The 13,694-nt window shown below is 41.7% G+C and overlaps 1 protein-coding gene across 4 annotated transcripts in view; it reads right to left on the bottom strand.

The window, feature by feature from the left end:
• The window catches only part of LOC122665247 (SPX and EXS domain-containing protein 1-like), a 117,813-nt gene that overhangs the window by 81,177 nt on the left and 22,942 nt on the right, over positions 1 to 13,694 (bottom strand). For all 4 annotated transcript variants that reach the window (XM_043861341.1, XM_043861340.1, XM_043861342.1 and 1 more), the window contains one exon: positions 12,415 to 12,468. In XM_043861341.1, the coding sequence (XP_043717276.1) occupies positions 12,415 to 12,468 (54 nt within the window). The remainder of the gene's footprint in view (positions 1 to 12,414; positions 12,469 to 13,694) is intronic.

The following is a 13,694-nucleotide window of genomic DNA, read 5'->3' as shown; positions in this document are numbered from 1 at the left end:
TTTGACTAGTCAAACTTCTTAGAGAACAAGAACATTTCTCTAAATCGGGAACAATTTAATTACTTATAGATAAGATCATATTTTCTAACAACAGTATAAACCAAATGTATGTTTGATTGTTTCAAAATTCCAATAGCGTGCTTCGTCAGTTCTGTTGTCTTCTAGCTCTATGTTGATTTTTTATGTGGCTTAATATTGATTTTTGATGACTGGATGTGACTTAATGTGGCTTAATGTTGACTTTTTATGACTTGAGAAGGCTTAATGTTAATTTTTGATGATATAAGGCATATATTGTAGCATACTAAATAATGTTAAAAAAAGGGGAAATAAAAAAAAAATAGCACTTGGGGGTGCCTTAGAGGCGCCCGCCTAAGCACTTAGACACCCCTCAACGCCTTGGTTCACTTTGCCGCCTTAACAACTATGCCACTGCCCGATTAGGGATCACCGAGATTGAGGTTGTCTGTGAATGGTTGGATCGAAATCTAGATCCAGTGCCCTTTTGGAAATGGTTTTTTGCAAAACCTATTTTACATAAAATGATGGATAAAATGTTTTATCGAGTTATGTCGGACCCGATCATTTACACAGACACTCTTATCTGGACATGTTCTATGGAATGGGCTTTGGTAGTACTACTGTACATGCCCTAGATTCCATAATGATGGTGTTGATTAGTGGAGGGTTGGTACATGATGATTTATTATTATGTAGGGGTTTATTTGGAATTTACTAAAATAATTTGCTATTTATTTAATTAATGGATATGGTGCTAATTATAATTAAAATAATTAATTATACTATTCCCTATTAGATTTTGCTTCTGTACCAATTAGAAGCACTTCAGGATTAAACGGGATCAAGCCAATGAGGAGAGAGAGTGTCAGACTCTCACTGGGAATCATCCAAGCAGGGTTTTAGAAACTCTATTATTTAAACACACCAAGGAGAGGGGGCAGTCCTTGGACGAATTGGCTCCCCCCTTCCTTGGACGAATTTGGCTCTCCCTCTCTCTCTCTCTTGTGATCTCTTCTCTCTCCTTCTTACTCTCGAGTATTTGAGAGTTAGGGTTTTGGAAACCCAGATTTGTGCATGAAGAACTGAAGAGGATCTAGGATTGGCTTGGATAACCTTGGCTGCACCATTGGAGGTTCAGATCTGTTTACCTGGAGTGCTCGTTGGAGGAAGAACCACTGTTTATTGAAGGAGCAACACTTGAGGCTCATCAGGTTAGCAAGTTCTAATTATTTCTTCTTGTTATTAATTATTGATTATTCATGGGATGTGAAAGAAACCCGAATCGATCTCTTTCCGCTGCGCATTCGGGGATGGGAATGATCTCTCTTTCCATGGGATGGAAAAGAGATGGAATTTCTCTCTCTTGGGGATCCCATAATTTTACAAGACAAGAAAGAAAAGGATTTGGTAAAGTATTTTTATACCAAATACCATTAGGGTTCCCATGGGAGGCCATGCGAATCACTAAAAATTAAATAGGGAGCTCTAGGGCAACCCTGGGGTACCCTAGGGACAACCCTGGAGATTCCAAGAGTTGGGAACTCAAATAAAATATGTCATTAGTTTCCAAGGCAAGCATGGATGATCCCATGGACCGTAGTTTGACCTACAGAACAGAACCACAATACTTCACATATGCCCTGGGCCATGGCACGGAATTCTGCTTCAGCGCTAGACCTAGCCACCATATTTTGCTTTTTACTTCGCCATGTGATAAGGTTACCTCCTACAACGGTACAATAGCCTGAAGTGGACTTTCTGTCAGGGTTACCACCCTAGTCAACATTTGTGTAAGCTTCAATACGAAGATGACCATGTGGGGATAGGAGAATCCATTTCCCTGGAGCTGACTTCAAGTAATGGAGAATACGAAGAACAGCAGCCATATAGGTAGAGTAGGGATCATGCATGAACTGACTGACTAAACAGCAAATGCAATGTCTAGTCTAGTGTGGGAGAGATAGATTAGTTTACCCACCAACCTCTGATAGCGCCCCTTATCAATAGGATCACCATCCTTTTCTTGTAGACAAGTAGTAGCCTCCAAAGGGGTGTCACATGGGTGACATCCTAACAAACCAGTCTCTGAGAGTAAGTCTAGAACATATTTCCTTTGGGAGAGAAAGATGCCTCTGGGAAAACGTGCAACTTCAATCCCAAGAAAATACCTAACTTGTCCTAGGTCTTTTATTTCAAATTCTCATCCCAAGAAAGTCTTAAGGTGAGAGACTTCATCAGCATCATTGCTAATCACCACTATGTCATCGACATAGACTATGAGAAGGGTAACCTTATCTCCATTCCGCTTGATGAACAAGGTGTGATCAGCATTACTCTGTTTGTATCCTACAAAGATCATTGCTTTATGGAACCTGCCAAACCAAGCTCGAGGAGATTGTTTCAGCCCATACAATGCTCTCTCCAGTCTGTAAACCTTCCCATGAGTCTTGTCACAACTAAAACCTAGAGGGACCTCCATATAGACTTCCTCCTCCAGCTCTCCATAAAGGAATGCATTTTTCACATCCAATTGCTGCAAATCCCAGCTAAGATTGACAGTATATGATATCAAAACCCGAACAGTGTTCAACTTTGCCACTGGGGCAAATGTCTCCTGATAACCAATCCCATAGGTCTGGGTAAAGCCTTTGGCCACCAACTGGCCTTATATCTGTCCATTGTTCCATCAGGATTCTGATTGACAACAAACACCAATTTGCATCCCACTGTTTTCTTACCTGAAGGAAGAGTCACCAACTCCCATGTCTCATTTTTAGATAAGGTCATCATCTTTTCCAACATGGCTGCTTTCCACTTTGGATCTGCCATTGCCTCCTGCCATTTTTTAGGAATAGAAACAGAGGAAAGAGAGGACACAAAAGCACAACAGGAAGGAGGCAAAGCATCATAGGAAACAAAATTGGTCATAGGGTGTTGGGTGCAAGATCTAATGCCTTTCCGGAAAGCAATGGGTAAATCAAGAGAGGGATCCATACCAGGTAATGCAACGGAATCTGGATCTAGATCAAGCTCTGACGGTTGGATAAGTGGTACAATAGTGGTAGTCTCAACTTGCTCTGTGTGCTTCCGGATGTAGACTTGATCCATAAGAATTTAACTCACAGGTCTACACTCCCCCTGAATAGGAAGCAAACTAGAGACAGAAGTTGGCTCCCCCAGAATAGAAGATGGTAGAGGATCAGGCACATCTTCAAAAATTGGATCATGCTCCCCCAAAAGAGGTGGCTGAGAATAATATGCCAAGGATTCATGGAAGACAATGTCTATGGTAACAAATGCACGCCGAGAAGGTGGATGATAACATTTGTATCCTTTCTAGGTGGTGGAGTAGCCCAAAAATATACACCGGATGCTCCGAGGATTGAGTTTACCATGAAGATGATGATTGCGAGCATAACAGACACAACCAAACATTTTTCGGGGAGCCACAAATGAGGAAGAACCTTGAAGGAGGTCAATAAGAGTATGACCATCAAGTATAAGGGTAGGCATAGAGTTTATGAGGTAGGTAGCGGTGAGGATAACATCACTCCATTATTGAGGAGGAACTTGCCGTGCAAACATAATTGCCCTAGCCACTTCCAAATGGTGCCGATTTTTCCTTTCAGCGACTCCATTCTGAGCAGGGGTGTGTACACAACTGGTCAGATGGAGGATGCCATTCTCAGCCAAATAGGTTTGGAACTAACCTTCCATGTTATTCCCTGCCATTATCAGTTCAGAATTTTTAATGTAGCATTGAATTGGGTCTGAATCATACGATGGAAGTGCTAGAAACATCGAAAAACCTCAATCTTTTGTTGCACCATATACACCCAAGTGGTCCTAATAAAGCAATCAATGAAGGAAACAAACCATCTATAGCCAAAAATAGAAACACAACGTGCAGGGCCCCACACATCAGTATGAACTAAAGCAAATGAAGAAGTACTTATTTTATTGATTGAAGAGTAAGTGGAACGAGTCTGCTTACCCAAGACACAAGCTTCACATAAAAACTCATCCTTGTTACAACTTTTAACTAACTGAGGAAACAAAAGAGGGTGACCAAGCCGACAATGCCATAGATGGAGATCCAAAGAAGTTGTTGAATGTAACTGAGGAGCCGAAGAAGGAACTGATGGTAGATTAGTCTAACCCGTGTCGAGGATGTAGAGACCACCATGTACCTTACCACCCCCAATCGGGTAGCCCTGCACCAGATCCTATATGACACAATTGTTTCCACTAAATTCGGCATCGACGGCGTGAATTAAAGATGCCAGAAAACGAATTGAATCAAAGAGGGGGTTCTACCAATGCCTTAGTAATCCAAGGACTTTTCAAAACACATGCAAAGATTGCAATGCCAAGAAAAAGAAAAAGAAGAAATCAAATTAATTTTCTCTCCAGATACATCTATGGTAAAATGTTTACAAACCCTCCATTAATGCACCGTCGATGCTTCAATATGATGCCGGTACTAGAACGCCATACAGGTCTTAAAAGTGTGCTAACAACACCCAATTGCCAGGTCAAAGCCTCAATTTGATGTTGGCACCAGAGCGCTATACAGGTTTTAAAAGTGTGCTGACAACACCAAATTGCCGACTGCCAGTGGCCAATGACGCCTCTTTTGAGATGCTCCCATCTTGCCATTGAAGGACTGTAGAGATCTGCAATTTGAATTGGAATGATGCATCATTGCATCTGATAGTACTGTTGGAGAGTAACCCCAACAGGTTCTTTTAAGGAAAAGAACAGAAACCATTTACAACTAAGAAAAAGAAAAAGAAAATAAAAGATAAATGTAAAGACTTGTTTGATTTGATTTGTGGATCCTCTTATTTGTTGTTGGGCTTCCTCTTTTACAAGCAGCCCGGTAGTTAGGGTGGTTCCTTTCAACAACTGCTCTTATTCAAATTTCAAATTTGAATAATTCCCTAGGAACGGTATGCAACCATATTTGTTTAACCCGATTGTGCGGCCCAGTGATGACCGAAATAGGGGGTAAACAATGCCCATCACAATCCCATTGAACAGTGTCACCATGCTAGTTCGATGGGATTGTGTATATGCGACCGTATTCGGTCAGGGAAGCCAAGGCCGTGCAATCGGCTTGGGATAGATGCAACTTGAAATTGGCTCTAGGGCTTAAATTGGAATTAACTCGGTCGAGTTTGTTTTCCGATTTATTTCGGAATCTACAGTGACTATATCCATTGCCAATTCCATTCTTTGGAAACTTCGTATTGACCGAAATGAATCGGTTAATATTTTTATTATGCACTTGACCGATTCTGTTTGTGCATTGAAAGAAGCCAAAAAATAGTGACCGAAACTTGGAACATCAAGGCCACATGTAGATTTGTGAAACCACAAAATGGTGACCGTTGTACCACAAAATAGTGACCGTCATGGATTATCAATTATCCCTTTGCTGTTCCAAGCATTGAACAAACAAGCACTTATGAGCCCTGCAAGAGAAAAACACCCAAAGCGATAACGTGCTTTTCCAAAACCTTCTCGCAGATAGTGTCGGTCGTTGAACTCAGCCATTTATCCCAGCATATTCTTGTAGGAGTTCACGATTTCAGAATTCGTTTCATCTTTAACCTCATCGAGGCAGTTAGAAAAACCCGGTACATGGGGAAGGTCATTTCCGTGATCAAATCAACCACCAAAAATACGACGATCCCTCCGTAATTAACGCACTTGCCCCTTGAACACATCCAACGGCACAAATACGCTTGACAAGAAATCACACGGCTGCCAGCACTAGTCCTCTCCGACCACGCCGCAACTAATTTTATCTCTTGCGTTCCGTTCCGTCTTTGTTGGCGCTTTTTGAAATGCAGGATTCTCCTTCACATTGCCACTTGAGTGTGCCTATGTTGGTGATGGTGGTGCGTGTGTGAACAGCAGTAGGTATGGTGCATATGAGACCCCAATCACTAAAAATTTGTTGCACTCGATGAAATGTGAAAAATCCATAATGGTGCCACCAAAGATTGGCACTTTGAATTGCAGGCAGATGATGTCATTGGTTGACATCAGGATCATAAGCAATGTATTGGAATCCCTTTAAAGATAAATAACCAGTTTTTATATTGTTTCAAGAATCTCGCTCTGCAACAGAACGCCATTAACATCGGCATGAAGCACTCAAGCGAAGGTGTTAGCGCTGTGAAACTGTGGGAGCGAATGCTTACTGAAAACTGATCACTTGGTTACTTGCAGGAGAGTAGCAAGAAACAGAGATAGTCGAATCTATCATTTCTTCTTCCATTCTCTGTATCTGCAAACCGTGCCCCCTTGCTTGGCCACTTATTCACCAGAATCCAATGGGTTACGGCTTCTCGGTGCTCACTTTACAATGCCCCTGGTTGAGCACCTTACAATGCCTGATTCCATAATGATGGTGTTGATTAGTGGAGGGTTGGTACATGATGATTTATTATTATGTAGGGGTTTATTTGGAATTTACTAAAATAATTTGCTATTTATTTAATTAATGGATATGGTCCTAATTATAATTAAAATAATTAATTATACTATTCCCTATTAGATTTTGCTTCTGTACCAATTAGAAGCACTTCAGGATTAAACGGGATCAAGCCAATGAGGAGAGAGAGTGTTAGACTCTCACTGGGAATCATCCAAGCAGGGTTTTAGAAACTCTATTATTTAAACACACCAAGGAGAGGGGGCAGCCCTTGGACGAATTGGCTCCCCCCTTCCTTGGACGAATTTGGCTCTCCCTCTCTCTCTCTCTTGTGATCTCTTCTCTCTCCTTCTTACTCTCGAGTATTTGAGAGTTAGGGTTTTGGAAACCCAGATTTGTGCATGAAGAACTGAAGAGGATCTAGGATTGGCGTAGATAACCTTGGCTGCACCATTGGAATCTACAGTGACTAATTCCATTGCCAATTCCATTCTTTGGAAACTTCGTATTGACCGAAATGAATCGGTCAATATTTTTATTATGCACTTGACAGATTTTGTTTGTGCATTGAAAGAAGCCAAAAAATAGTGACCGAAACTTGGAACATCAAGGCCACATGTAGATTTGTGAAACCACAAAATGGTGACCGTTGTACCACAAAATAGTGACCGTCATGGATTATCAATTATCCCTTTGCTGTTCCAAGCATTGAACAAACAAGCACTTATGAGCCCTGCAAGAGAAAAACACCCAAAGCGATAACGTGCTTTTCCAAAACCTTCTCGCAGATAGTGTCGGTCGTTGAACTCAGCCATTTATCCCAGCATATTCTTGTAGGAGTTCACGATTTCAGAATTCGTTTCATCTTTAACCTCATCGAGGCAGTTAGAAAAACCCGGTACATGGGGAAGGTCATTTCCGTGATCAAATCAACCACCAAAAATACGACGATCCCTCCGTAATTAACGCACTTGCCCCTTGAACACATCCAACGGCACAAATACGCTTGACAAGAAATCACACGGCTGCCAGCACTAGTCCTCTCCGACCACGCCGCAACTAATTTTATCTCTTGCGTTCCGTTCCGTCTTTGTTGGCGCTTTTTGAAATGCAGGATTCTCCTTCACATTGCCACTTGAGTGTGCCTATGTTGGTGATGGTGGTGCGTGTGTGAACAGCAGTAGGTATGGTGCATATGAGACCCCAATCACTAAAAATTTGTTGCACTCAATGAAATGTGAAAAATCCATAATGGTGCCACCAAAGATTGGCACTTTGAATTGCAGGCAGATGATGTCATTGGTTGACATCAGGATCATAAGCAATGCATTGGAATCCCTTTAAAGATAAATAACCAGTTTTTAGATTGTTTCAAGAATCTCGCTCTGCAACAGAACGCCATTAACATCGGCATGAAGCACTCAAGCGAAGGTGTTAGCGCTGTGAAACTGCGGGAGCGAATGCTTACTGAAAACTGATCACTTGGTTACTTGCAGGAGAGTAGCAAGAAACAGAGATAGTCGAATCTATCATTTCTTCTTCCATTCTCTGTATCTGCAAACCGTGCCCCCTTGCTTGGCCACTTATTCACCAGAATCCAATGGGTTACGGCTTCTCGGTGCTCACTTTACAATGCCCCTGGTTGAGCACCTTACAATGCCTGATTCAGGAATTATCCCTTCATTGGCAATTCTTCTTCTTGGCAATAAGATTAATTCTGACTGGTGTCCACTGGGCGTGCCAAAAATGTTTCCACTAAATTCGGCATTGACGGCGTGAATTAAAGATGCCACAAAACGAATTGAATCAAAGGGTGGGTTCTACCAGTGCCTTGGTAATCTAAGGACTTTTCAAAACACATGCAAAGATTGCAATGCCAAGAAAAAGAAAAAGAAGAAATCAAAAGTTTGCTAACAACACCCAATTGCCGGGTCAAAGCCTCAATTTGATGCTAGCACCAGTGCGCCATACAGGTCTTAAAAGTGTGCTAACAACACCAAATTGCCGACTGCCAGTAGCCAATGATGCCTCTTTTGACATGCTCCCATCTTGCCATTGAAGGACCGTATAGACCTTCAATTTGATTCAGAATGATGCATCATTGCATCTGATAGTACTGTTGGAGAGTAACCCCAACAAGTTCTTTTAAGGAAAAGAACAGAAACCATTTACATCAAAGAAAAAGAAAAAGAACATAAAAGATAAATGTAAAGACTTGTTTGATTTGATTTGTGGATCCCCTTATTTGTTGTTGGGCTTCCTCTTTTATAAGCAGCATGGTAGTTAGGGTGGTTCCTGTCAGCAACTGCTCCTATTCAAATTTGAAATTTGAATAATTCCCTGGGAAAGTTTCGCAACCGTATTTGTTTAACCCGATTGTACAGCCCAGTGATGACCGAAATAGGGATGTAAACAACAATGAGAGGGAAAGAAGGTTATTTAGCAGTTCAAATCTCTAGTTAAACTACTAATGGAAAGAAGATTAGTAGGAAATGAAGGAACGTGCAAAACAGAATTTAAGGTAATGGTAGGAGAGCAGTGAATAGATTTCTTTCCATGAATGGGAGAAAGGGAACCATTCGCTGCTCGAACAGTATCCTTTCCAGAACAAGGAGAATAATGATGAAAGACATGAGAGGAACCAGGCATATGGTCAGTGGCACCGGAGTCTATGATCCAAGGACTGGAGACCACTGATGCAAAATGACTACCGACCAGAATACCTGAGGCAAAGTAAGAACCAGGAGAGGCAGCAGGTGCAGGTGCCGTAGAAGGTGCAACGGAATATGGCTAGAGCATGCGACGGAGGGCTAGTAGCTCATCCTGAGTGAAACCAGTGTCAATGGAGGGGACTGTAGCAGTAAGAGCAGTAGCTTCAGTCAGATTTGCCTTCGGTTTGAGCTTCCCCTTGCCTCATTTCGCCTCAAAATCAGTAGGCTTCCCATATAACTTCCAACACTTAGCCTTGGTGTGATAGGGCTTGTGATAATGCTCACACTTGACAGGCTCTTTGGAGGCAACATTACCACTATCAGTAGTGGCAATAGTAGCAGGACTGGAAGTAGTCTATAGGGCAGACCTATCAACAGTAGGAGCATGTAACATCGCAGCCCGACGAGTCTCTTCCGTATGAACCAGGGCAAAGGACTGCTCAAGTGTAGAAAAGGGAGACTGGATCAGCACTTGCATTTTAATGGGGTCATACTCCACATTCATGCAAGCCAAAAAGTCGTACAAATGGATACTGTCAATGTATTTACGGTAGGCAGCAACATCAGTAGGTGTAGAGGGCTGATAGGTGGATTTATGATCCAATTGCTGCCACAAGCTTTTGAGGGCAGCATAATAGGTAGAGACAAACAACTCCTTCTGAGTTAGGTCATGAGCCTTTTGCAAATCTCATACACTTGGGCAGCATTCCCAATACGCCCATAAGTCTCTTCGGTAGCACTCCAGATCTGATTGGCTGTCTCCAGAAGCACGAAATTGTCGGACAGATCTGGTTGTATAGATTGCAACAAGTAGGACATCACCATGGCATCATTGGACAGCCACTTCTCTTGCGGAGCCCCAATGGTAGCTGGCATGGGGTTAGTCCCAAGTATATGGGCAGCCAGCCCTCGACCAGCAATGGTCAAGTAAGTGGTCCGAGACCACTTGAGGTAATTTGTTCCATAGAGCTTGATGGGAGCAGAAAGTGGAAGGAAGTCTGTCCGAGGCTGTCCATCTTGCCAAGAGGTTGCAGAAGAGGCATTTGAGCCAGTCATGATGATCCAAAGAAATGCTCCAATAAACAAGGCTGAAATATTGACTGAGTACTCTTCAATGATGATGGAAGAAACCCTCAAATATCACACCAAACTGAGAAGGAGAACTATAAGAGGCAATTCATCAAACACCTCGTGAGCATACTTGTATGTTGAAATCAACGAGTGTTGATATCTTGACCAATACTTGGAGGAAGAGCCTCAAATTTGGATCAAACACTCTTCTAGAATGAGGGAAGCCTCTCTCAAAAAATCAGCGGCAACAGATAAGAGAAACCCCAAATCGATTTGAGTGTCAGGGTTTTGAAAAACCTGACACCTGACAATAGAGATATCGATTTGCAGGCAAAAGGGCTGAGGCTGCTGTTGCAGGATGTTGTTTGGTGTAGAAAGACTATAGATAGCAGCTGGCCAAGGATGCTGATGTGGATCTTCAAGGATGGAAGGGCTCGATCTCCAATGTTTGGGCAAATTCGATCTTCAAGAGATGAAGACTCCAAAAATCGCAGAAAGTGGCAGCAGCTAATCAATCCAACAGCATCTTCTAAACCATAATCTGATTGAGGTAGGTAGAGGACAGCACAAGATCAATCGATCACCTCATTTGTGTTGTCCGTATTGCAGATTTCAGACCAAGAAGAAAGGGAGGAGAAGAAGAAGAAGAAGAAGGTGGAGAAGGTAAAGAAGGTCGAAGGTGAAGAGAGGGCTGTTAGAGAGAGGACGAAACGATGGGGTTAAAGCTGGTTCTAACCCTAGATCAGATTAGTCCTGATACCATGCTAAAAGAATGAAAGAAGAATGGGAGAATGGCTTGAGTGCATAGTTATCAAGGTGGGAAAGCGACCATGGCGTTTTAGAGGGGCAAATTTCAAGGCAACACCTCCATGGCAGCAAGGCACCTGCCATGGCGCCCAAGGCGACCAAGGAGCCTGGAAGCCATGGCGTCGCCATGGCAACACCTTGGCGACGCCTTGATAACTATGCTTGAGTGAATTGTTTCCTTCACTCACAGCCCCTTCATTTATATTTTTCACTTATAAATAGAATTACAATACTGCCCCTGTATAGACGACTATGCTTATAACAGGGAATAAACAAGAGAAAAGGTAAAAACCCCAATATACCCTTATCGGGTTACATAACTCAACAGTTTGATTCCTAGTTATGATGTTTCCTAGTGTCAGCAGGAATACACCACAAAAAGTATGTGCAGAAATCGACCAAATCAACTGGGAAAGATCAGATCATCAAGTAAACAGCAGCTGCAGGACTTTTAATCATCAACAAGCTTCCAAATAACTTGTAGAAGAGAGATCTGATGACCAAGGTATAAACCAACCAACATTCTTCATGTTCAGAGCTCATGACCATTCAAGAACAGGAACCAACCAGAAAACTTGCTGAAAAGATGACCAAACTCCTTTGAGGACTCTCAAAATTTAACTAGACAAAAAGTCCAAGTTAAACCTACTCTGATACCATGTGACAAAATAAACAAGAGGTAGGAATCAATTGAAGAAGAAAAGACGGAGGAGAAGACTATCGGATGAGAGACAAAGTGTGTAAACTCTCCCACTGGTAGCCACTGTATTGACAATCAATTAGACCTGCTAAAATTACAAGGGTATTCGCGGTTTATGTATATACGCACATAAACCTAAAACAATAAACTGCAAGGTCTGAAATACCCTTGCGGTACTGAGTTATACTTACTTTTTTAACAAATTTTAAGGGGTGGGCAAGAAGGGGAGTTTTCTTTGGAGCAGGAGAAAATTAGATGTCAGGTAGTTCTATGGGCTTTAATTAATGATCTATTCAGTAGTGAGAGGAAACTTCTTTTGAGTGCACCATGTGCAAACGTACTAGAAAGAAATTATTTGGTTGAAAATTCTCCATTTACAGTGAAATTTGGTAACGTTAAATCGTTATTCGTTCAGTTTCTACAAGACCTCACAGTACCTTATATTGCCAACATATGAGTAATTGAAAGAATTTGGTTAAATAACAGGTTCTTGCCAAAACACAAATCCCCTAAAAACCAAAAAGTCGAGGGATTTATCAATATCCATTCCATCATTTCTACTGCAGCAACAAAAAATCACGACATTTCTTTTTTAATAAAAATAAGGGAGACGTGCAAAAAGATCAGGGGAGATTGACTAAGGTCAGAGGAAGCAATACCTTGGCCATGGATGTTAGGATATCAGCCAAGAAAAAGTCGGAAAATGTTATCGCCTGTATCAATAAAAAATTCATCAAGTGGAAAGCACCACATAGCCCCAAGAAATTTGATACTCCTACATGTAAATGAAATTATCAAAGAAATTAAACATACTCCTCCAAAAAAGTAGAATAATTCTAGCCATACTAATCTCTAAGAAATTTAATCTTTAAAAAAAATATTCTGCTTTGTATTATTTCATTTCTTTGAACCTGAAAAAAAAATCTCCTAGAACAAACTTTTAATGAGTAGAGTAACTTCATATATAATTTTTCCTAAACAAATCTAGAACCATTAGAGGACATCGATGTGTGAAACCCACCTCTAATTTGAACCTTGTTGAACTTGTATGATTTCAGGTTCTGGTTCTGTGTCCATGCTTGCCTCTATGTCGTGGGCTGCATCGGTGGTGGATTCGGGTCAATCCGTTGACTCGCCTATGGAGGATTTCGGGGAGCCAACACAGCTAGCCATCATTGAATCCGAAGATCCTGCCGGGTCCCAGCACATTAGTTTCATATGCCAAACATGCTGGATTGAGCATATGCAGAACCGCACAATTTCATAGGCCAAGTTAGGTAAGAACTTGTTTTTACAAACAGGACTGAAGTTTTAATAGTATAATGGGGGGCTAAAACGTAAATTTACCCTTGTGGGACCCACATCCCTTGTGGTCCGGGGCTGCCTGTGTGCCAACATGCCCGGGCCCACAATTATGGCCTCTTATGTCTAACCCGTGACTTAAATATAGGACTTTAGGCTGTAGAATCCTGGTTTTATCAGTTTACATAACTCATTCTAAAAACTGATTCTCATGAGGCTGAACCAAACAGCCTTTAGTTATTACCTCATATATAAACCATCCATAGTTTTTGAGATTCATTTCCAACCTCAACCAAAAACGATTCTGCCCTGGGAAGAGAAGGAGATAAAGAGGAGAAAGGCAGAAGAACCTAGGGTTTGTGGATCCTTGTCAAATTGAAGGTTGGGGAGCTTGGGAGAGGATCTTTGGTGGATGCTACTGCCTTCTTCACAGCAAGAACAAGGTAGGTAGGCCTTCCAAAATTCTGAATTTTCTTTTCCTCTCCTCTTCTTTGATTTTCTTTGAGCTTATAGCTCAATCAACTCAATCTTCTTGTAATTAGGTAGGTTGACCTATTGGGACCCTAAACCCTAACTCTATTGGGTTAATCCAACACATTGGGCAGCACCTCCAACCCCTTGTGCACCAATTGCCCTC

Source organism: Telopea speciosissima, chromosome 6 (assembly GCF_018873765.1).
Source record: "Telopea speciosissima isolate NSW1024214 ecotype Mountain lineage chromosome 6, Tspe_v1, whole genome shotgun sequence".
NCBI classification, from domain to species: domain Eukaryota; kingdom Viridiplantae; phylum Streptophyta; class Magnoliopsida; order Proteales; family Proteaceae; genus Telopea; species Telopea speciosissima.
This window is presented reverse-complemented; position numbering and strand designations above follow the sequence as displayed.